This window comes from Thamnophis elegans, chromosome 5 (genome assembly GCF_009769535.1).
Source record: "Thamnophis elegans isolate rThaEle1 chromosome 5, rThaEle1.pri, whole genome shotgun sequence".
Lineage (NCBI taxonomy): Eukaryota > Metazoa > Chordata > Lepidosauria > Squamata > Colubridae > Thamnophis > Thamnophis elegans.
Genome location: NC_045545.1, coordinates 86,733,277 through 86,758,349, shown reverse-complemented (window position 1 = coordinate 86,758,349; position 25,073 = coordinate 86,733,277). Strand labels below are relative to the sequence as shown.

At 43.0% G+C, this 25,073-nt stretch overlaps 1 protein-coding gene across 1 annotated transcript in view; it reads right to left on the bottom strand.

Moving 5' to 3' along the window:
• The window catches only part of PHACTR3 (phosphatase and actin regulator 3), a 296,494-nt gene that overhangs the window by 107,114 nt on the left and 164,307 nt on the right, over positions 1–25,073 (bottom strand). Inside the window, exons 6-8 of the mRNA XM_032218616.1 lie at positions 21,183–21,357; positions 17,087–17,334; positions 7,017–7,170 (exon numbers count right to left, since the gene is read on the bottom strand). Of these exons, the coding sequence (XP_032074507.1) occupies positions 7,017–7,170; positions 17,087–17,334; positions 21,183–21,357 (577 nt within the window). The remainder of the gene's footprint in view (positions 1–7,016; positions 7,171–17,086; positions 17,335–21,182; positions 21,358–25,073) is intronic.

The window sequence follows — 25,073 nt, the reverse complement described above, 5'->3', positions numbered from 1 at the left end:
CCAAGGCATTATAAAGTGGTATTAACACTTCATGTGATCTTGATTCTATCCCTCGGTTTATGCAGCCTAGAACTGTGTTGGCATATGAGGAACTATTCATTTTGAGGCCAAAGAGTTTGCCAAACACTGGCTTGGAAGCCTACTCAGTTTGGGAAAGCTTTTCAGTCATAATTCCATCCTAGTCCATGTTAGGAAAAGCTTCCATTCATTGATTCTAAAATAAATATGAGCGCATTGAAGGAACTGAAGCATGTTAAAATTAAATCAGCACCGCAGATGGCATTGCAGATGGCTAGAAGACAAGTTTAGTAGCTATGTGTTATTTTCTTGGGTCCAGGTTAACCAATCCATTAATGGAAAAATTACAGTTCATTAAAGCTGGTTAAACTATTCATTATGATACACAAAGTTTCTATCAACTGAACAACTTGAATCAAGTCATTGCTAAAGATGAACACAATTATCTGTCAGGCCTGCAGTTATATCCCTTTTAGGATCTTTGGCCTGCCACACTCTCTCTTGTTTCATTATGCTGTTTCATTAGTGTAGTAGTTGGGAGGGGGGAATAGAAAGGAGTAGAATTGTGGAATGTGTTGTTGTCATTCTTTTCTAGAAGCCCAAGGTCATCTTTTGTCTCCGCACCTCTGCACCTGACCGGAACCAGCTAGGTGGAGATGCCAGCATGGAAGAAGAAGATTGGACCGTGTGATGGATTTGTGGGTGTGGGGACAAGATCATGAACTTTCAACTGGGTGGGAATCTGATGTAACTTCCAGAATTGGGATTTCACAGATGTGCTAAGATGTCTGACTTATTAAATTGTAACTTTAAGGATTGTTTTGCCTTGGACTCTGATTTAATTCTGCATGATACTTAGAATGCTGGCATTATCATTTTGAACTTAGCTTTCCTATTTAGATCCCACACACACCTGTTTTGTGTATAGTTTCCATAATGTGTGAGCCTTGGCAATGATCATGCTTGCTGAGTAAGGGGTAGGGATTACAAAAGGAATTAGATTATATTGATTCCTGGAAAGGAATCAGATTACAAAAGATCACCATATTCTCAAAGAATTTTAAAGCAAATTTAATACACTAGGACTCAATAACACACTTCTTTGCCGGGATTTACATATCATGTTAAACTATGGGTTGTTTAACTCTGTTTACTAAATAAACAACAGTGCATTGTATTCGGGCAAAAAAGTAAATACCTGGATAATGTCATAAATCATGAGTCTCTGTGTACCTGCAATATATCTAAGTCCAGTCCACCTAAAATTCCTTTCCTAACTCCCATGCATTTCTCTTAAATGTCACTTGGCCAGATTAATGTCAAGCACTGGGGAAATCAGAAATCCAGGCAGTTCCAATGAGTATAAAGATTTATTGCAAGCTTAAGCTCTATACAAGAATCTGGCCAACTGACCGTTAAGGGAATTGTGAGAATTAGGAAAGGAATTCATTCCTTACCAATTAACTAACTATTAAGCCCAGGAAAAACTAAAAACACTGCAACCCACATCCATGGGGTGAACTCCATGCTTTGCCCCATTATCCCATTGCAGCCATCTCAACCCCATATTAAATAAGGCCATGGGTTTCTTTTGTGGTGGTAGTGGAGGGGTTTGAATCACAAAACATATACAAGTAGTTCTCAACTCATGACCACACTCGGGACCAGAAAATTCCTCATCAAGCAGTCCGATGCGTCATGTAACTACACCTGATTTTATGACTGTTGCAATTGTTATCATGATTTTGTGATACTTCCTGCTGGCTTCCCCATTGATTTTGTTTGTTGGAAGCTGCTTGGGAAGTTTGCTAATAATGATCACATGACCCAGGATGCTGCAACCATCATAAATATGAGTTGGTTGCCAAGCACCTAGAATGTGATCCTGTGACTGTGAGGATGCCACAATGCTTCTTAGTGCGAGGACCAGTTGTAAGTCACTTTTTTTTCCCAGCACTGTCGTAGCTTTGAACAGTCACTTAAAAAAATGGTTGTAAGTGGAGGATTACCTGTGATTATAACAGACATTCTACCCTTTCCATACTTGAACGTGCTCAAATATTTCATAGGTGGGCTTGCATAAGTTCAGAACACTTTTGTTCTTGATGCTCTCTGAGCTTGCTTGTTTTCTTGCAGAAGCTTCATTACCCAAACTAGGTAACATCGTCAGTGCTAATAAGGAGTGCTCTTCGCTGTCAGTTTATATACTGGTGTCTTGCCTGTCTGTGTTGGTGGGGGTGGTCTTAGAGGATCTTTGGTTGGGCTGTTTACTGATGGCTCTTTGCCAGTTCCTTGATTGGGGTATTGTTTACTTGTTTGGTGATATCTGAAGTTGACCTTGGAGTTAATCTATGCTGATCTCGGTGCTGATTACTGCTGGAGAGGTGCTTGGGTCTTTTTGTTCTAGAAGTCTGGCATTCTGACAAATCAGCCATCAATAGACACATAGACCTTAACAACAACTATAGATTATGCAAAAGAGACAGTCAACCAGCCCAAAAAGAGAACAAAAGGACTCCAGCAATTCTCTACCACTTCAAACTGGTTTTCCCAGTTGCAATATATGGCTGTGAAAGCTGGAACATAAGGAAGGCTGAGCACCAAAGAATGGAGGCCTTTGAACTATGGTGCTGGAGAAGACTCCTGCGAGTCCCTTGGACTGCCACGCTTTCAAACCGGTCAGTCCTAGAGGAGATCAACCCTGACTGCTCTTTACAAGGCCAGATCCTGAAGATGAAACTCAAATACTTTGGCCATCTAATGAGAAGGAAGGACTAACTAGAGAAGAGCCTCATGCTGGGAAAGAAGAAGGGGATGACAGAGAATGAAGTGGCTGGATGGAGTCATGAAAGCAGTCGGTGTGAGCTTAAATGGACTCCAGAGGATGGTAGAGGACAGGAATGTCTGGAGGAATGTTGTCCATGGGGTCATGATGGGTTGCACACGACTTCGCAACTAACAACAACGTTTTTCCACCAGCAATCAGCACCCAGATCAGCACCCAGATCACCCTGATTTGAATTGTGAGCCGCCCTGAGTCCCCTTGGGGAAAAGGGCGGCATATAAATGTAATAAAATCAAAATCAAATCAAATCATAAATTAACTCCAAGGTTAACTTCAGACCAACAATCAAATAAACAATACCTCAATCAAGGAACTGCCAAAGAGCCATCAGTAAACAGCCCAACCAAAGAATCTCTTAAGACCAGTGGTGGGTTTCAAAAAAATTTGGAACCTACTCTGTGGGTGTGGCCTCCTTTGTGGGAGTGGCTTGCCGGCCATGTGTTCTCTCTCTCTCTCTCTCTCTCTCTCTCTCTCTCTCTGTCTCTCTCTCTCCCTCTCTCTCTCCCTCTCCCTCTCTCTCTTTCCTTCCTTTTGTCTCTCTGTCCCTTTTTTCTTTTTTTCTTTCATCTCTCTCTCACTCTTTTTCTTTCTTTTTTCTTTTTTCTTTATTTACTTCTTCCTTTCTTTTTCTTTCTCTCTCTCTCTGTGTCTGTCTGTCTGTCTGTCTGTCTGTCTCTCTCTCTCTCTCTCTGTGAGTGGTGGGTTTCAAAAAAATTTGGAACCTCTTCTGTAGGTGTGGCCTGCTTTCTGGGTCCACTGGTGGAACCTCTTCTAACAGGCTCGGTAGATTTGACGAACTGGTTCTACTGAATAGGTGCGAACTGGTAGGAACCCACCTCTGCTTAAGACCATTCCATCCACATGTGACCGGCAAGTCACCAGAATATAAACTGACAGCAAACAGCATTCCTTACTAGCACTAATAATGTTGCCAGGTTAGGGTAATGAAATGACTGCAAGAAAACAAGCAAGCTCAGAGAGCACCAAGGACCCCTCATTTCAACCCTGAGCTACAAATATTCACATTTGTTGGTACATATTTTCTTGTTTTGATAAAAAATCTTTGCTTCCTACCAATAGTACAGCTGCATTCCCACCAAAGGTTTCCAAAGTCTAAAGAGCAAAATATTTGCCGATTAATATTTTCAGCTGCATTTTCTTTCTAAATGACATAACCCATAGCACAGAACCTGAATGAGGCCAAGCAGATGGCGAAAGAGGATTGCTGGAGCAGAAGAGATCCTGCTATATGAACTGAAATTGGGGATTAAGAACAATTGTCCTACAAAACACTCCACAGCATCCGATTTGCTGAAAGTGTGTTCTGCATGGATTAAAAAAAATATATTATTAATAAGTGCTAAACTTATATCGATAGAAAAGTGTCCATTTAGCATGTCTTAGAGGTCAGTTCAAAAAACGTAACGGGGGATTATAGCAATAGCACTTAGACTTATATATCACTTCACAGTGCCTTAGAGCCCTCTCTAAGCAGTTTACAGAGTCAGCATCTTCCCCCAACAATCGGGGCCCTTATTTTATCCATCCTTTTGGAAGGATGGAAGGATGAGTCAACCTTGAACCTGGTGAGATTCAAACTGCCAAATTGCAGCCGCCGGCGAAAATGTTTTCAATTACCTAGATGGACCTCATCCATGCCACAGAACATCCCTGCAATTGAATTCATTTGTGTATTTCAAAAAATTAAGGAAAGTGTCATATGGAAAAAGGGTTAAAAAAAGATTTGGGGTTGCAATTTTTGCTGGTGTTGGGATTTATATTGTTTATCATTTGAAATGCCCAAGAATAAATTCCCTTTAAAATGACTTATTACATTTTAAAACAATATTCAGTGCAGTGGCATTAAATGCTATTGCAAACGTCTATGGAGATTCTGTCCTCTGGGTCATGGTTGCCCCAAAGGGACTTTTTCAAGGGGCAACTGGACTTTTTTCCATTTCTCTTTAAGACGTTTCACTTCTCGTCCAAGAAGCTTCTTCAACTCTGGAGTGGATGGTGGGGAATGGAAGGAGTGATGCTCCTTGCAGACATCTGTTCATTTGCATCCTTTTAGAGAGTCATTGAGGCCCCTTGGAGGTTTTTTCAGTTGCAGCCGAAGAAGCTTCTAGGATGAAAAGCAAAACGTCTTCAAAGAAAAACAAAAAAGTCTAGGTGCCTATTGAAAAACACCTTTGGGGCTATTGCACATGGTCCAAAGGCGTGTCAAAATGCTCAACTTTCAATTTCCAAACATTAGGGGTGCTCAGAAGTTGTGATACGCCTCAGGGATTGTAAAGATATTTTTGTTCTGAGCCAGGCTTCCTTAGAAAGCAAGAAGCAGAGTCTTGGTCCCGACAAAACCTCTTTTATTCACAGCACCGTGAATTCCTTTCATTCCCAGTTGGCAAGGCTTATCAAACAGTCTTTCAAAGGAATGTTTATCCACACGCACCTTATTCCATTAAGAGCGCTGCCAGATAATTAACGTCCAATCACAAAATAAAGCAAAACGTGGCACAGAGTTTCTCATACACAGAACTTCCCAGAGCAATGAACGAATTGTTTCCTGCAAAATCCCACTCCCTGTTCGTTCCACTTTTGTTTCCTATGGGAGGGGCCAATCACTCCCTAGATGTGACTTTACTCTTGAGTCAACCCTACTTTCTTAGTTGTTCATTTCTTTGGGCAGCTCTGCGCATGCGCACACTGGTAACAGGCTCCAGATGTTCCTCTGCCTCACTGCTGTCTAGCTCCCTCTCTGCCTCCGATGCGGAGCCCTCATCTGAGCTTTCCTCAGCACCCAGGACTGGCCCATGTTCCTCCCCAACCCTCCTTACTGTCCGACTCTGCTGTCAGCTCCGCAGGCCACCGGAGGACCACAACAATTTTGGTTGCTTTAATATGATTTAGGTGTGCTTGATAAATATCATAACTTTTAAACATTTTGTTTGTTTCATTATGGTAATTTGATAGCAGACAGTGAAAGATATGTGGTAAATGGTTTCTTTAAAACACAGTTGGATGAACATGTATATCAGAGGTAGATGCCTTGCACTTTCTCTATGGAGATTCTCAGTCATCAAGGTCACACCTTGAGGGTGAAAATCTGGGTGCATCTTATACACTGAATACAGTATTTTTGGCCTACCGAAACCCCACCCCACCGAAACCCCACCCCCTTTGCAAAAATGGACATGCATAGGGTTTGGGAAGCTTGCAAAGTGCTCCTGAGGGCAAAAAGGAGCAAAAAATGGGCCATTTTTGCAGCCCCCAGGAGCACTCTACAAGCCTCCCAAAGCCTCTGCATCCCCTTTGTTTTTGCGAAAAATGAGCTGTTTTTTGCTCATCCCGCCCCCCAGCTCTCAGGAGCACTCTAAGAACCTCCCAAAGCTTTGCATGCCCCCCCCTCTTTTTTTTGCAAAAAATGAGGCATCCAGAGGGTTTGGGAGGCCTATAGAGTACAAAAACTATTTTTTTAAAAAATTACCTCTTCAAAATCATTGTGCGTCTTATACTCTGGTGCGTCTTATAGTCTGAAAATATGGTAGTTGTCTCAAACATGGTCCACTCTCAACTATCAGAATCCATCCCCCCACCATCCAGTCACAACTTTCCACTAGATACTGGTCAACCCCAAGGATAGACAGGTTATGTCTCCAACAGCCAGGAACCACATTTACCAGTTCACACGGTCAATCCTTTCACATATTTTCAGTAATTGAAAATCCAACAACCCAAAACATTAAATTTTTATTTTTTTCTACAGTTCAATTCTGTCCATCCTTCACAAGTCTACTGAACAACAGTATAACAACTGAGGGTAATAAAACTGAGAAACCATTGGTATGCAGTTTTATTTGTGGAAAATTTAGTAACCTCTTTGTTCTAAAACAAAGGTCTCCAAATTTGGCAATTTTAAGACTCGTGGACTCTAGACGTATTGGCTGGAGAAGTCTGGGATTTGAAGTCCACAAGTCGTAAAGTCTTAAAACAAGTCTGAAGACTCCTGTCAAATGAGGACCAGTTTTGCCCCTCTCTTTTTGGAGCCCAAAATATCTGAATTGCCGAGAAAGTTTATCACACAAAAAAGCAGTAGATGTATTCTCTCGCCAGCCCCACTTGCTGCCTCTTGTCTTATTGTAACTAGACTTACTTGGATAACTTCATTTCTATTTGTTGCCGGATCTCCTGCCTCTCTTCGTCAGTCCTTCTTGGGAAAATGTTCCTATCTTCCAACTCCTGTTTGGTTGGCCTATTCCGCAGCTTCACTGCCAGAAGCTCTTTCTTGCATTTTCTTGGCAACGTACCTGGAGGGTGCAATGAAAGACAATGGGAACATGTCAAGGAGACGAGCCCTAAAATAGCAAAGTTATCTTGCGATTAATAAATATAACATGCGGATGCCAGAAATATTTTCTGCCAATGGGTCTGTATAGAAAGAACTAGGGTTAATCACAAAGGAGCTACAGTTAGTCCTTGACTTAGGAAGTGGGATCAGGAATTCTACTGTTAAACAACGCAGATGTTCAGTTACACCTGATTTTATAACCTTTTTGCCATGGTTTGTTAACTGGGTCGCTACAATTGTTAAGTGAATCATGTGATCATTAAACAAATTTGGCTTCCTCCATCTATCCATGTCCACATCTTTCTGTCCTGGCCACTTTTTAACGAACTGCATCACTGTTTGGTTGGGTGGTAGCAGTGCCTCAGATAGAAAGTCCATACAGAGAGTGGTGAGGACAGTCAAGAAGATTATAGGAAGCTCTCTTCCCATTATTCAGGATACTGCTTATAAGTGCTAAGTGCTTAGTGCTCAAAGCATTGTTAAATACCCTCTCTCTCACACACACACACCATGGTCTGTTTCTGTTGCTTCTCTCTGGGAAAAGGTTTGAAAATATTTCTAGCAGGATTACAAGATTCTGTAACAGCTTTGTTCCCTATGCCATCCATCTGGTAAACTCACAAGATTCGTTTTTCTCATCATGTATATGTATACATCCAAACTAGACTGTGTTGTTCCTCTATGTCATATAATATATGTGGGTATATCAGTGGTGGGTTACAGGCGGTACGCCCCGGTACGGGCATAGCAGAGCCTGTCGGGAGCACCGGGTACCGTTCCTGCCCTCCTTACCTGTATTTGAGCTCTTCGGCGCTTCCTCGCATGCGCACGGAGTGTACGGTGCCTGTGCGATGTTCCACTGAGCAGCTGAAGTGTCGCAGAGGCATCGCCGAGCATTGCAGGAGGTAAGGGCGCATGGGAATGCTGTAGATGTACGCCCGTGCGCTCTGTGCATTCATGTGGTGGACACCAGGCCCCGGGACCAGGATCCGGAACCCACCACTGGGGTACATGAATAATTTTGTATTTATTTATTTACTTATTTATTTATTTATTCTGTCATGGTTATGTAGTGTATATTGGAAAGGGTGACCAATTGAGAGCTGTGAATGAAATTTCATTTTAATGTATGCCAATTAGTTTAAAAGTGACAATAGTGATTATTCTATTCTATGATCATTCTATTGCATCCCTCAGTGGGCCCCGGTGGCGCAGTGGTTAGAGTGCAGTACTGCAGGATACTTCTGCTGCCTGCCGGCTGCCTTCAATTTAGCAGATTGAATCTCACCAGGCTCAAGGTTGACTCAGCCTTCCATCCTTCTGAGGTGGGTAAAATGAGGACCCAAATTGTTGAGGGCAATTATGCTGACTCTGTAAACCATTTAGAGAGGGCTGAAAGCACTGTAAAGCGGTATATAAGTCTAAGTGCTAGTGCTATTCCATTCTTTGTATTCCATTTGCAGAAGTCAACTGGGAAGGTCACAAATGGTAGTCATAGATGGCTGTAACCATTGTAAATATGTGCTGGCTGCCAAATGCCTGAATTTTGATCAAGTGAATATGGGGATAGTTGCAAATATGACAAGAGATCATGTCTTTTTTTCTCTTTTCATTGCCATTGTGATTTCAAATGATTTTAAACGAATGGTTGTAAGCGGTAGTGGGATTAAAAAAAATTACTGCTGATTCTGTGGGCGTGGCTTTGTGGGCATGGTGTGGCTTTGTGGGCGTGGCTTTGTGGGCGTGGCAAGGGAAAGTTACTGTAAAATCCCCATTTCGTCGGCACCCCACTAACCTGCTTTCCAGCTTCATTCTCCTGTTCAGGGCAACAAAAGAAGATCATCTGGGAGGCTGGGAGGCTGGGAGACAGTGAGGGTGGGGCCAGCCTATTTGCCGGTTCTCCAAACTACTCAAAATTTCTGCTACCAGTTCTCCAGAACCTGTGAGAACTGGCTGAATGCTACGTCTGGTTTTAAGTCAAGGACTACTTCTATTAATGCCAGAATGCAGTTCAGAAGCCTCAATGATTCAGAGAATTTCTGTACTTGGCTATACTTCAAATCAGATTACACTATATAAAATATAAAGTACATTTTTTAAAACCTTTGAATCACTCTCAACTCGGGGGATATTTTCAAAATCCTTAGCTGAACTTTCCTGAGTTGTTTCCAGGTTAATAGCGCCTCTTTTTTTTTTGACAGCAATTCCATGCAATCTTATCGTAAAATAAGTTCAATGTTTCGCAACATGGGTTGAACTTAGAGCAATTTTAGTAAGTGATTTTTGGTGGTGTATTTAATGATTCACCTAATTTTCCCTTCATTCCGATATGCGCGTTTCTGTTGTTTAAAAAGGATGGGATCATTTTATGATACATCCCAGCCAAGGCCATCTATTTCAAAAACAACAGAATTATGTGTTATTAAAAGTATGAGGGTGCGAAAAAGAATGACTGGTTTGATGCCACAGAGGAAATTTTCACAGTTGAAGGTGGGCTCCGTCTTGGATTTTCCCAAGAGAAGTACAACTTTTTCACCATGATACTACAGAGGCCCTTAAGAGTCCTTTCCACATTATTACCAAGTCATTGAGAATTGAGCTTATTTCAAGGGAAACTTTGAAGAAAAAACAATCCATATTAGTTTTTCCACCTGTGGAAGGATGGATGGATGAATTGGTTCGGGGGAAAGGGGAATTGGAAATAAAGCTGGAATGGGAGGGCCAAGGATAAAAGATAAATTTTGTGAGTTGCTCCAAGAATTTTGTATTTGTTCCAGTTACTATCCCCATAATTACAATTATGCAAGTAGTCTGAGGATAGAATAGAATAGAATAGAATAGAGGTCTTCTAGTCCAAACCCCTGCTTAGGCAGGAAACCCCACCATTTCAGACAAACAGTTATCCTACATTTTCTTGAAAACTTCCAGGGTTGGAGCATTAACAACTTCTGGAGGCAAGTTGTTCCACTGATTAATTGTTCTCACTGTCAGGAAATTTCTCCTCAGTTTTAAGTTGCTTCTCTCCTTGATTAGTTTCCACCCATTGCTTCTTGTTCTACCCTCAGGTGCTTTGGAGAATAACTTGACTCCCTCTTCTTTGTGGCAACCCCTGAGATATTGAAACACTGTTATCATGTCACCCCTGGTCCTTCTTTTCATTAAACTAGACGTACCCAATTCCAGCAGTCATTCTTCATATGTTTAGCCTCCAGTCCCTTAATCATCTTTGTTGCTCTTCTCTGCACACTTTCTAGAGTCTCAACATCTTTTCTACATCGTGACAACCAAAACTGAATGCAGTATTCCAAGTGTGGCCTTACCAAGGCCTTATAAAGTGGTATTAACACTTCACGTGATCTTGAGTCTATCCCTCTGTTTATGCAGCCTAGAACTGTGTTGGCTTTCAACATGACTACTAAACACTATTAAACACAATCAACATGACTACAAGAAGTCATGTAGATACAAGAAGGCCAAATCTCTGTTTTAGATATAGGGACACACACACAAACACTGAAAAAGAAATACACGGGAGAAAATCTTCCTGCGGGTAGATGAATTCATGGGAATCCCACATCTTTACATCACACATTTAAAATGCCAATTGAGCTTTCTCGTCCATTGTTCAATGAACCTACTGCCACCCAGTGCCCAAAATGAAAAATTTCCCTCCTACTGGAAACACAGCAGAATAACAAAAGACAGGTAGCCCGTGATTTACGACCACAGTGGAGCCCCAAATTTCTGTTAAGTGAGTTTTGCCCCATTTAATGACTTTTCTTGCCATAGTTAGTGAATCACTACCCGGCGACTACCCGGAGGAGAGCCTTCTCTGTGGCTGCTCCGACCCTCTGGAACGAACTCCCCGTGGAGATTCGAACCCTCACCACCCTCCAGGCCTTCCACAAAGCCCTTAAAACCTGGCTATTCCGGCAGGCCTGGGGCTAAAGAGCTTCTGCCCCCTCTTCTCGAATGGTATGGTTGTTGTGTGTTTTTAAATTGTGTATTGTTTGTTTGTCTTTTTTATCCCCTGTTTGTACCTCCTTTTCCCTTGACTGAGGTGTGAGCCGCCCTGAGTCCCCTTCGGGGAAAAGGGCAGCATATAAATGAAATAAATCCTAATCCTAATCCTACCGTTGATAAATTAGTAACCTGGTTTTTAAGTGCACCTGTCTTCCTCGTTGACTTTGCTTATCAGAAGGTCACGAAAGCTAGTCATATCACCCTGGGGCAGCAAAGGTCATAAATACAAACCAGTGCCCAAGCATCTGAATTTTGATCACATGATTATGGGGATGCTGCAAAGATCGTAATTATGAAAAATAGTCATAAGTCACATTTTTCAGTACCATTGTCACTAAATGAACTGTTGTAAGTTTAGGACTACCTCTAACAGAATAACAGAGTTGGAAGGACTTTGGAGGTCTTCTAGTCCAACCCCCCTGCTCAAGCAGGAAACCCTATACCATTCCAGACAAGTGGCTGTCCAGTCTCTTCTTAGAAGCCTCCAGTGATGGAGCACCTAAAGCTTCTGAAGGCAAGTTGTTCCACTGGTTAATTGTCCTCACTGTCGGGAAGTTTCTCCTTAGTTCTAGGTTGCTTCTCTCCTTGATTAGTTTCCACCCGTTGCTTCTTGTCCTGCCCTCGGGTGCTTTGGAGAATAGCTTGATTCCCTCTTCTTTGTGGCAGTACCTCAAATATTGGAATGCTGCTGTCATGTCACCCCCAGTCCTTCTTTTCACTAGACTAGACACAGTGGTGAAATTCAATTTTTTTTTACTATCAGTTCTATGGGCATGGTTTGGTGGGAGTGGCTGGGGGAAGGATACTGTAAAATCCCCATTCCCTCCCCACTCCAGGGGAAGGATATTGCAAAATCTCCATTCCCACCAGTGGTGGGTTCCGGATCTCATTCCTACCAGTATAATTGAAACGGGCCCGGGGGCGTCCACATGGACATCTTAGCGCCTCCACGAGCCTCCGTGATGCTCCAGCTGCTCCACGGAGTGTCGTGCAGCCTTAAAAGACAGGTAAGGAGCTCAGGTGGGCAGGTGGACCCTCCGGAGCACCGTACCGGAATGGTATCCAGTGCTCTGGGCAGGCTCCGGTACACCCATACTGGGGGTACTGCCTGCAACCCACCCCTGATTCCCACCCCACTCTGGTGCCAGCCGAAGGTGGCATTTGCCGGTTCTCTGAACTACTCAAATTTTCCGCTACTCAGGTTCTCCAGAACCTGCTGGATTCCACTCCTGACTAGCCATATCCAATTCCTGCAACTATTCAATAATATCATTGCAACAAAATATGGAAGCTGCAGTCCAAGATATTATGGAGATATCATTATCTCCCTTGTGACCTCTGTGGTTTGACAATGAAAGCCTGAGCCTCTTAGCTGAAATAATTAACAAGAAGCCCAAATGTACAATAAAAAAAGATTTATTCCTGGTTACCACTAAATTAAAAAGACTCCTTGACCACTTTCATATATTTTTGCAGGGTTCAATGAAACAAATCTTGGTCGGGTGGGTGGTTTAAAAAGTGTAGCTCTCCTATAATCACTGATCCTGATAACTTTCCAGCAGGTTTACATTTATCGTCTTAAGTAGATTGCTTGTTATCTGCTGGGGCTGCTGTATATTCCAAAGGTGAGGTTTTTTTCCCAAAAGGAAACTGGAATTTCTTGGTTTTTCTTTTGGAAACATTTCACTACATATTTAAGAAGCTTCTTCTGTTGTAACTGAAGACCAAAGCGCATTTGTGTTTTTCTTTAGTGTTCTTCCTACTTTCTTACCTCTCCTTCCTTCCTTCCTTCCTTCCTTCCTTCCTTCCTTCCTACCTACCTACTCAGATAGACATTTTTTGGCTAGGAAACTGTCAGGCACAAAGGACCATTGGTTGAGTTGTAGCTACAACTCAACTAATGGTCCTTTGTGCCTGACACTTTCAGGCACAGATGTATTGCTCACGTCTATATAAAATAATCTAGTCAACTAATGGTCAGCATTAAATTGGCGTCTAGACAAGAATCAACGGAATTCAAGGGGGGTGGACTTGGCTGTCTTGCAAGGACTCCAAACTGATGATGCATTTAACTCCACCCTCCAGCTCTGCCTACCCTTTTCCTGCAGCAAGAACTGTTTTCTGTTTCCAGAGGTCAACACTGGGGTGCACTTTTTGAAATTAGGCTGAAGTCTGCATATGATTTGATTTGATTTGATTTATTGCATTTCTATGCTGCCCTATTCCCAGAGGGACTCAGGGCGGCTCACAAACCAAAGTAAGGGGGGGATACAAACAGGAGGAAAACAACAGACAAACAACAACAACAATTTAAAAACAATCAACAACCACACAATTCGAGCGGGGACAGAAACTCGTCAGCCTCAGGCCTGTCGGAACAGCCAGGTTTTAAGGGCTTTGCAGAAAGCCTGAAGGGTGGTAAGGGTCCGAATCTCCATGGGGAGCTCGTTCCAGAGGGCCGGAGCAGCCACAGAGAAGGCCTTCCTCCGGGTGGTAGCCAATCGGCATTGGCCGGTAGATGGAATTCGGAGGAGGCCTAGTCTGTGGGATCTAATAGGTCTGTTGGAGGTAATTGGCAGCAGGCGGTCTCTCAAGTACCCAGGTCCAATACCATGAAGGGCTTTATAAATGACGACTAGCACCTTGAAGCATATCCGAAGACCAATAGGCAGCTAGTGCAGCTCGTGGAGGATAGGTGTAACGTGGGTGTACCGGGGTGCACCCACGATCGCTCGTGCGGCTGCATTCTGGACAAGCTGAAGTCTCCGAATGCTCTTCAAGAGCTGCCCCATGTAGAGTGCGTGCTCCTATGTCTGTGAATTGCATGATCTTCTCTTCAAATGTAACTGAACCGGATAGCAAAAATAAACAATGAAGAAGGGAAAAACAAAAGAAAGCAAAAAGAACAAGAAAGCAGCAGGTAGGTAATTATCCAAACAGAGTGAACATTAATGGGTGAGAAAAATGGAAGAAGAGAAAAAGAACTTGGAAGGAAATTTTGGTCCTTGCCCTGTCAAGACTGAATGAAGCATCTGTATGAAATATTAAAGGGCTAGATGGAGATTGTAGGGTTGAAGGAATTAAAAAAGAAAAGTGATTGCCCATGCTTGCTCTTACTCTGAAAATAGAAAATAAGTTTGGATAGTTCCTGGTGGAAGACATCCCAGTGGGAGAAAAGGAGCTTCCTCACATGTAAGCATCAGAAAAATGATTGGATTTAACACCGAAAGACGGCTAAGCAAGAATCAGAGTTCTAGGGCATAATGGAAATCACAACAATTCAGGTATCATGTGTCAACTCTGAAGTTGACCTGACTGAGGCCATTTTTAGGCTTCAGTGTTGCCACACTGGAGATGAGGAATAGGGAGGGGGGAATAGAGGTAGTTGGAGTTAATAGCCAAAACAAAATACTTTCCCCTGGGAACTAAGGACATTCCGACAGGTGGCTGGAGAGAGAAGGAACGATATCGCCAGGCTACTGGACGGGACCCTGACTGGACCATGTGACTGATTGTTTGGGAAAGAGGGGAAACTTTTACTTTAAATTTGGTGAAAACCGTGGGAATATTCAGAGTCGGTTTTCACCAGCCTGTGCCCATATGAAATCTCCAATAAAACTATTCTTTGAGGAACCTTCTTGGCTCGGAGTTCTGTTGGCTATGGGTGCATTACTTGGAACCCTGACATCACGGACAAAACAAAAAGGTAAAACAAGATGAGACTGAATGGAATCCTTTAGAGAGGACAATGAATAAAAACTGTTCAAGTTTGTTAAAGACTGGACTTCTAAATTAGGACAGACTGCGACAGAGTTGGAGGAGACGTCATTGAGATGTCAAGCGTCAATATGGTGTGGTGGTTAAGACACCAGGGTAGAGACTATGAGTTCTAGCAATAGCAATAGCAAAAGCAGTTAGACTTATATACCGCTTCCTAGGGCTTTCAGCTCTCTCTAAGCGGTTTACAGAGTCAGCATATCGCCCCCAACAATCTGGGTCCTCATTTTACCACCTCGGAAGGATGGAAGGCTGAGTCAACCCTGAGCCGGTGAGATTTGAACAGCTGAACTGCAGGACTGCAGTCAGCTGAAGTAGCCTGCAGTGCTGCATTTAACCACTGCGCCACCTCGGCTCTAGTCCTGCCTTCTAGTCCTGCCAGCTGGGTGACTTTGGACCAATCGCCAGGAGTCAATGAGTTATAGTCCCACCTTAGGCAACAAAGCCAGCCTGGTGACTTTGGACCAGTCAATCTCTCACAGCCCAACTCATGTCACAGAGTTTCTGTTATGGGGAAAAGAGGAGGAGGAAGGGGGTATTAACTAAGTTTATTAAATAACCTTGCGTTGTTTATCAAAATAATATAGGTGGGAAATAAACAATAAAGGTGGGGAATAAATAAAATAACTTAAAATAAATCATTGAAGGAGGGCATTCAACATGATGCCCGCAGATGCCACCGAGATTGCTAAATTTGTTTCTGAAAAAGGAAACTTCACGATAATTCGGAATGTGAAGTTAAGTCTCCTGGTGGATGAGCATTACAACACCAATATCACTACGACAATCATCTGGGTAATAACCAGAGAGAAAAGACAAAATTAACTGTAGTTGCTTTCAATGTAATTGTAGGAGCATTTGAATTGCTCCAGAGACTTTTCTGATGACTAGATGGATTATTTAAAGGTTGCAAAGGAGATGACAAAAAGGTATTTGAACGAATGAATATTGGCCAGGTGGTGAATTGAAAATCGCTTATCAGAGATGCAGTTCAAATGTGACTCCAAGGGAGGGCAGCAAAACATAAGAAGACAGAAGTGCCAGAGTAAGTAATCAACAAAGAGTGATGTGTCCTACCCAGAACTAATACAGAGCAGAAAAGAAAGAGACTATTTCATCCTTCAAGGACTATCACTGTGGTATTTTATATAATCCAAAGAACAAAATGCAACTATTGTCCAGGAGGAAGAAAGTCTGAAACGAAAGTGAGAAAGAGCCAGGTAAGCCATACTGGAGAAGAAAATAGAGATGGCACAGGAAATGGAATGCAACAAAATAAAACTTCAAAGAAAAGAGGCAGAACAATGATTCAGGATTGGACAGCAGCATCCATGGGATAACAAACTTCAGGGATAAAGAATCATGTATGGATGGCAGATCCTTCTGTATGTAGCTCAGGGTGAACTGTCAAACTCTTGATGTTCTCGGAGCATGGTTGATATTTCTAGTAACAAAATGCCTGTAAGAAAACAACCAAGCTCAGAAAACCCCATAAATTCATCACCAGGAGACATCTTCATGGACCAATCTTTCAGGGTAAGTTTTTATTTATTTAGGAACTTAGCACTTAGACTTATATACCGCTTCACAGTGCTGTATAGTCGTCTCTTAGCAGTTTACAGAGTCAGCATATTGCCCCCCAACAATCTGGGTACTCGTTTTGCCAACACAGAAGGATGGAAAGCTGAGTCAACCTTGAGCCAGTCAGGATCGAACTGCTGGCAGTGAGCTGAGTTAGCCTGCAGTACTGCATTCTAACCACCGTGCCACTATGGGAATAAGATAGGATAGGATAGGATAGGATAGGATAGGATAGGATAGGATAGGATGGGATGGGATGGGATGGGATGGGATGGGATGGGATGGGATGGGATGGGATGGGATGGGATGGGATGGGATAGAATAGAATAGAATAGAATAAGCACTTAGACATATATAGCTTCATAGTGCTTTTACAGCCCTCTCTAAGCGACTTACAGAGTCAGCATATTGTCTCCAACAATCTGGGTCCTCATTTTACCCACCTCAGAAGGATGGAAGGCTTGGTAGAAGGTTCATAAAGGGGTTTTTCTTACCAGAAATTATGGAATCATTCAAAACTTCTTCGTCCTCATAGAAAACCGTATCATCCTTGATTTCAGAGTCCATGATCAGGTTTTCTTTGTTCTCATCCGACTCCTTCACCAAATTCCATTTGTTTTCTGGATCGCTGTTGTAACTCATTGAGCCATCCTTCTCTTTGCCGTGTTCAGTGCTGGATGTTCTGGACAAACGGATCTCCATTCGTTTTTTGGGAGACGCTTTGTTTTCTCTTCCATGAAAGCTGGAGACAAAACGCAAACGGCATTGGGTTTCAGACCAGGGATCAGCGCTTGCAACATGTTCTCCCAAGCACAAGGCAGGGAGCTGTGGCGTAGGTGGCAGGAGATTTCAGCGTTCAAGATGGGGAAGCTGAGCTCTGAATATCTACCACAAGATGAAGGTACAAGATGACAGTGATGAATCTGAAATATGCTAACATGGCATGCACGGCTGACCTTTTCAAAGAACAGCATGTGTGTTTCTAATATAAACCTTAATTAAAACAAAACATCCATATTCTGATCGTATATCACTTTATGGAAAATAACCCTCCCAAAAAATAAATGCAAAGGAAGCACGCTATCACAAAATATGGGTCAGTCACCTAATGTTATGGTCTGGCAGCAGATTCAGACAGTGAGGAGGTTGGGGAGGAACATGGGCCAGTCCTGGAGTCTGGGGAAGGCTGTGATGAAGGCTCTGTGTCAGAGACAGAGAGGAGGCCAGAGCCATATGCCAGTTATCAGCTGCCTTCAGAGTCAGGCATCAGTGAGGCAGACAAACAGCTGGAGCCTGTTCCCAGTGTGCGCATGCGCAGAGTTGCCAGATGAAGGGATCAGCTAAAGAACAGGAGTCGACTTGGGAGTAAGGCCACAGGTGGATGATGAATTTTCCAGAGGAAATAAAAGAGGAGCGAAAGGGGAGTGGGTTTGCAGGAGACAATTAGTTCACCTAATTGTTTCGTGACTCTCTGAGACTCCTTGCCAAGTTTTGCAGATATCAGCCTGGCAGCTCTCCAAGCCAGATAAGGTCTGTGACTGTAAATCCTCCCTTGAAAGACTTTGCTGGATGTGAATGACCAGAATTTACAGTAAATTAATAAAAGAGTTTTTTGTCAGGACAAGGAGTTTGCTTCATGCTCTTGGGAAACCTCGGTCAGAACACCTATGCATTTTCTAGGGTTGCATCTGAGGTTTTTTCTGAGTTCAGCAGGTAGTCTTCAACTTACAACAGTTCATTTAATGACCATTCAAAGTTACAACGGCACTGAAAAAAAGTGACTTATGACCGTTTTTCACAGTTACGGCCGTTGCAGCATCCTCGTTATTGTGGGATCAACATTTAGATGCTTGGCAACTGGTTCATATTTATGACCGTTGCTGTGTCCCAAGATCTTGTGATCACCTTTTGTGACCTTCTGTAAAGCAAAGTCAGTTGGGAAGCTTCACTTAACCAGGTTACTAACTTCTCCATTGCAGTGGTTCACTTAACAAGTATGATAAGAAAGGTCGTAAAATGTGGCAAAGCTCACTTAACTAATGTCTCACTTAACAACAGAAATTTTGGGCTCCACTGTGGTCGTAAGTCGAGGGCTACCTGTACTTCTATGGTTCTAATGCAGAATTTTGGTTTTGTTCAGGTTCTGAGTATTTCCTGGTTTCCCCATCAGTGTGTACCTTCAGCCACAAAACCATCCTCACAAACATCTGATCACTTTTTCATACATTTGTCTTCTTCCCAGCGGGCTTCTGACAGAACCAAATTTGCTTAATACCTGCATGATCCACTCAACAACCACAGAGGTTCACTTAACATTTCATTTCTCCTAGCAGATGCATTCAGGAACCCACTTTTCTTAATATACTTTCTTTTCCTTATATAATCTAGTTTCCTGCGTGTTTCCCTCTAATGCCCACCCTGCTGTGCACATTTTTCCTTTTGTCCTACAAAAGTCACGCAGGCTTTTCCATTGTCAACTGCACCACACGTTTCTGAAAAATGCAAAGTAAAGGCCCACCAATGTGCTTCTGGTCCGGGAGCCAAGACTTCAGCACATTTGCATTAAAAAAAAATCTGAATTGGATGCACCTCTCTACCATATCCAGTATTGCCTCCATCATTCTACCCAAGTCCCTCTGTTTGCTTGGCTTCCTTATTGGAGAAAGAACACCAAGATTCTATTAGTCAGGCCTCCTTCAAAACTTCGGTATTACCACCTCTACAATATGGTGAGGTGGGTTACTCTATTCATGTGATGGAATGTGCTCCTGGAGCAGGGGTGGGATTTAGCCGCTTCGGATCAGTTCGGATGAACTGGATGCTAATTTTACATCAGGTTCGCCAAAACGGTAGCTGCAAGGACTGACTGGCTGGCCCCACCCATGCCTCCCCTCCCAGGAGTGTCCATGTGGCCCACTCTGGATGCCAAGTAAGTGTATGGCCTACACGGAGGCTCTGGGAGGGCAAAAAATGGGCCTCCTGGAAGTTTTGGAAGTCCAGGAAATGAGTCTGTTTCTGGCCTCTGGAGGGCCTCCAGAGGCTTGGGAGGGTGAAAACACCCCCCCTCCCCTGCTATGGTGCACCAGGCTGAGTAGGCCACACCCACCATGGCCACACCCATGCAGGAACCAGGCAGAGAACCGGTTGTTAAAATTTGTGAATCTCACCCCCGACCTGGAGGAATAGTGGGGGAGAGTTTTGGCAACAAAGAGTTTTCCCAGGAAGGAGTCTGGATGAAGAGAGTATATATCCCTGAGTTGGATACGGGAGGGGGGAAGAGGTTCAGGTACTGTGGGCGTTCTTGGTGGTCTCTGAGCTTGGTTGTTTTCTTGAAGACATTTCATTACCCGACTAGTTGGGCAGTGAAATGTCTGCAAGAAAACAACCAATGCTAGTGAGCACCAAGGAACCCACAATTCACTCCTGAGCTATAAATAATCTCCTCCATAGGTTCAGGGTAGCCACACCCTAAAATCTCCCAGGATATGTCTAGAAGGTTAAAAGGTAATTGCTTTAGTTTGGCAAGATTCTGTCCATTGGGTGTAAGCAAATAAAGGCTCAGACTCAACTGAATTTTGCTGTCTCCTCTCTAGGCTTTGGGCCTGACAACTCTTCTACTATAGAAATCAGCTTGCCACTTGATAAGCATCTGAATCATAGAACATAGGGCTGGAAGGGACCTTGGAGGCAGGAGACCATATCATCCTGCACAAATGACTGTCCAATCTTTTCCTGAAAACTTTCAGCGATGAAGAACACAGGATTGTGGGAGGCCAACTGTTCCATGGATTTATTGTAACAGAATAAGAGAATTGGAAGGGACCTTAGAAGTCTTCTAATCAAACTCCCTGCTCTAGCAGGAAATCCTATACCATTCCAGACAAATGGCTGTCCAGTCTCTTCTTTAAAGCCCCCAGTGATGGAGCACCCACAGCTTCTGAAGGCAAGTTGTTCTACTGATTAATTATTCCCACTGTCAGGAAATTTCTCCTTAGTTCTAGGTTGTTTCTGTCCTGGATTAGAAATTCTAAGAATGAATCATGTCATTCTTAGATTTGTATCAGATAGTAGTTGATAACCTGGCATTGCCCCGGTATTTATTTATAGGGGGGAAATGTCCGGAACAAGTGTAATTTTTAATGTTGGGTTTTCTCCCTTACCAGAGGGAGCCCCCTTGTGGAGTACTGTGAAGCTGTTACCATGGCAACTCCACTGCCCTGTACAGTAGAAGCCATTTTATGGCAGAACAGGCTGTATCTTAACAGAACACACACCCCGAGGGGTGTAAGGGGTGTCTTGCCCCCCACAGTATTTGTTTCCAGAGAGTAAACCATCTGTGTATCAAGTTTGGTTGAAATTGCTTGAGGCGTTCCAGAGTTATGCTGGAACACACACACACGTATGTGCATACCAGGTGCTTTGACACTTAATCATTCTCCTGGCTCAGCTGATAAGCTTGTGGCTTAGAGGTTAATATAACTGCCTAATATGTAAAAACAGCCCAAGTTCGAATCCCAGCAAGGGTATGGCTAGCTGATGAGAGCTAAATAGCTAGAAATAGATCTATACTAGAGTATTGCAAGTGTTTACCTATCCTGCCGATGTTTCGTGGCCAAGGCTCTGTGAAGTTCCTCGATGACTCGACTAGGAGGTAATGGTAGGTGGACAGCAGCCAGGTGAGGAGATCCAGCCGGCGTCGTATGCTGCCCTCTGAGGTGGGGATCGGAGACTTTCGGTCCTGAGGACTGGAAGGGAACAGCTTGTCCTGAGTGTTGGGAGGAGCCAACAATTACGTAATTTTTCAAGATAGTGGATGGGGGAGATTTCAAGGCTGTCTCATCAGCTTCACTTCCTGCAGCTGGAAAGAAAATCAGAAAAGGTCATTCGTGGTGGGATGCAAACGGCAGGTTTCCATTCATTCCACACAGGGGGGGAAAGGACATCTGTGCCACTGCTCTTTAACTGACTTCTTCCAAAGGGCAAATCTTGGAAATTCTCTTGCCCTCATTCTTTATTGGGAGGGCAACTTTAAAAAAAAGGCAGGGGGGGGGGCTGCAAGTCCAGAGTTGCAGGAGGGAGGGGTTGTTTCCCTGAAGGCAAAGAGACAGGAGAGCTTGGAATCTCTCTGGTAGGCAGGAAGAAGCAAAGTCAGACCCTCCCTAGCAATTCACAGGGTATCATCATCTCCTTTTAACAACCCCACAATCCCTTGCGGGGAGGAGTCTGGGCAACTGAATGGAGATAGCAGAGTGTTTACTGGCCGGATGCCCTACCTTGTCGCCAATGTGGAGTTTTGTTCAACAGCTATATTCTCATTGGGCCCAGAGAGAGAAATGTCTGCCTCTACCAAGGATTGAACTCACAGGCTCCTGATTGTGAGGTGAGCGCTCCACCTCTAGGCCACCGCACCTCTCTAGCAATTCGCAGAGTATATCTATAACTATTGCAGAGAATTGCTTTAGTCCGGCAAGATTTCTATTTGTAGGTGAATAACAATAAAGGAAGTACTCAGAAGTCATGCCCCGTGTCATTCTTGGTTTTTGGGGCCTGACAGCAATTATGCAAAGGCGTGGGCATACATTTCTTTGTACATTTCACTTGGGATGCGTGCAAAAAAGCGGGGAGAGACTTCAGTTGTATGAGTGCAGCTGCCTTCCTGACTTTTATTTTTTTAAACTCTCCTCTAGATACTTCTGTCCCCAAGAAACTACAGCTAACCAAATGACCACAGTTGAATCACTTTTCATCAAATCTTTGTAATGCAGGCAACCAAACCATCCTCTCAGTTTGCAGGTGCTTCTCCCAGCATCTGCAACACTATGGGAAGGAGAGTCTTCATTTGCTCTTAGAAATGAGGACTCTATTGAATCAGGAAGAAAAAAATTGAGGGGGTTGCTTTGCTCAAGCCTTCATTGAAGTAAATCTCCGAGAGAGATCTGTGCAGCCCCACCATGTGAATTCTTGCTGTAATTTACTTTGGAGGTATATTGGCATAACCCCGATATCATTTCTAAAATATGCACCGTGATGGATGTCTTCATAAATATGGATTCTGATTGAAAGTAGAGGGCTGCGTATTACCATACGAGTGAAACCGAAAAGCATTTCATGTATGCCAGAGCTTCAGGCTTAGGGCTTATTAAATAGTCTATTTCACAGGATATTTAATTCAATATCCCTTAAAACATGCTTGGGAAAGAAAAAGGGGGGGAAAAAGCAGTATGCTGCTGTTTGAGGTGCAAGGAGATGAAAAATTGTAGATTTTTGCCACCTACTTCTGGATACCAGTGAGACGTGAGGTTTAAAAGAAGAACTTCATAGGGCAACACTATGATGTCTTCCCAGGTAACTCTTACTTTTTACTGAGATGTATGAGTGGGGCTTTGAAAAGCTGGATAGGAAGAGTACTGAGTTCTTTGAAGACTTGTATTATAGAAGACTTCTGAGAGCACCATGAATGGCCAAGAAAACATAACAATGGATGATCAGAAAAATCAACACAGAATTCTCATTGGAGATACAAATGTCCAGGTTCAAATTACCCTACTTCAGACACATTATGCAAAGACCCAGCTTTTTGGAAAAGGTTCTAATGCTGGAGAAAAGCTCTAAGGTTGGGAAAGCTGGAAAGAAAGAGAAAAAGACAATCAGCAGCTTGGTGGATGGACTCAGTTGTAGTGGCAATAGGTGTTTGAAGATGCCCTAAGGGTCTAGTTTAAAGATAACTCTAAGTAGGGAAAGCGAACAGCATTTAGAAAGTAGACTTCAAAGTAGTAAATCTAGTTGCCTAGGCATATTCTTCTCTATTGTAGTTTTAACTGGAACAATGCTGTATTTCTATTTAGCATCTGCTTTGGATCTGCAGCTATCTACATGTAGAGATCGTTCTCTTTGGCAAGGCTATGCATGTATGGCACAGCACTTAAATTCATAGTGTGAATCTACAATGAGAAGTCCTGAAGTTTCCATTTGTTTGGATGCTAGGATGTCAACGATTAGAATTAGAATAAGCTCAAGAGAAGAAACAAAATAATTCCATCAGCGAAAAGTTTGGTTGATTGGCCCAAGTCGCCTTGAACATACACGCCCTAAGAATTATCACAGTGTCAGAGAATCCAATGATACTTTATAATGATTTCATCCTGATATGAAAGTATTGGAGTATAAGATGCACCTTTTTCCCTCAAAAAAGAGAGTGAAAATCTGGGTGCGTCCTATACCCTGAATACAGCATTTTTGGCCTCCCGAAACCCCACCCCCTTTGCAAAAAATGGCCATGCATAGTCTTTAGGAGGCTTCCAGAGTGCTGATGGGGGCTGGGAAGGGTAAAAATGAGCAAAAAATGGGACGTTTTCTGCTCGTTTCCCCCCCCCCAGCCCCCAGAAGCACTCTATAAGCCTCCTAAAGGCTATGCATGCCCTTTTTTTGACAAAAATTGGGCTGTTTTCACGAAAAATCAGCCATTTCTTGCTCATTTTTGGGCCCCAGTCCCCAGGAGCACACTATAATCCTCCTAAAGGCTCTTCATGCCCTTTTTTTGATGAAAAACGGGCTGTTTTTGGCAGGTATGCAGAGTGAAAAAACTTTTTTTTTTCAATTTGCCTCTTCAAAATCTTGGTACGTCTTATACTCCGGTGAGTTTTATACTCTGAAAAATATGGTATATAACCTGCCCAGAGATCTTCCAACTTCCCAATCCATTTCTCTTTCTCTATCAAAAACAAGCCCTCCAACTTTCCCGAGAAACAGGACAATATATAAACATATCTTAGACTACCTAAGTTGGTTCTGGTCTACATGAACGTTGCTGTAGGGATTTTTCAGCCTCTGTCATCCAGAAGAACAGGTCACATTAACCCAAGCTAAATGTTCCTCTAGTATTTTATTTTTTTTGACAGCCTATTGATTTCTGCCTGGGATCCAGTTCTTTGTTCAACCGAACCACCATACAAAGATAGGCATCACACTCAGATGTCAGCTGTTCCATCTCCTGCAGCCTTGATTGAACTGTGCATTTTTGAATATGAAATCTGAATTGGGATTTAGAAGTGAATTTGGATTGGTCAGAAGAGAGCCTTCGCGTCTCGTCTGTTTGGTCCTTGAGAAGTACCACATCTAAAATGACGTCAGCTGTCAAAGTGTCACTGTATGTTATCAACCAAATGGCAGTTCTCAAACATGTCAGTTCTTAAGCATTCTCTAATTCTACAAATTATGGAACTGAAGGTAGAATTGCCATGGTAAAATGTATCACCAGCACAGGCAAGTAAGCTATGTTCATTATAAGGTACTCCTCACACACTACATGGAAACTATCAGTTTCTTTAAAGTAGGGTTGTCCAAACTTGAGAACTTTAAGACTTGTGGACTTCAACTCCCAGAATTCCCCAGCCAGCGATGGGAATTCTGGGAGTTGAAGTCCACAAGTCTTAAAGTTCCCAAGTTTGGACAACCCTGTTTTAAACTATGGACTACGCCTTT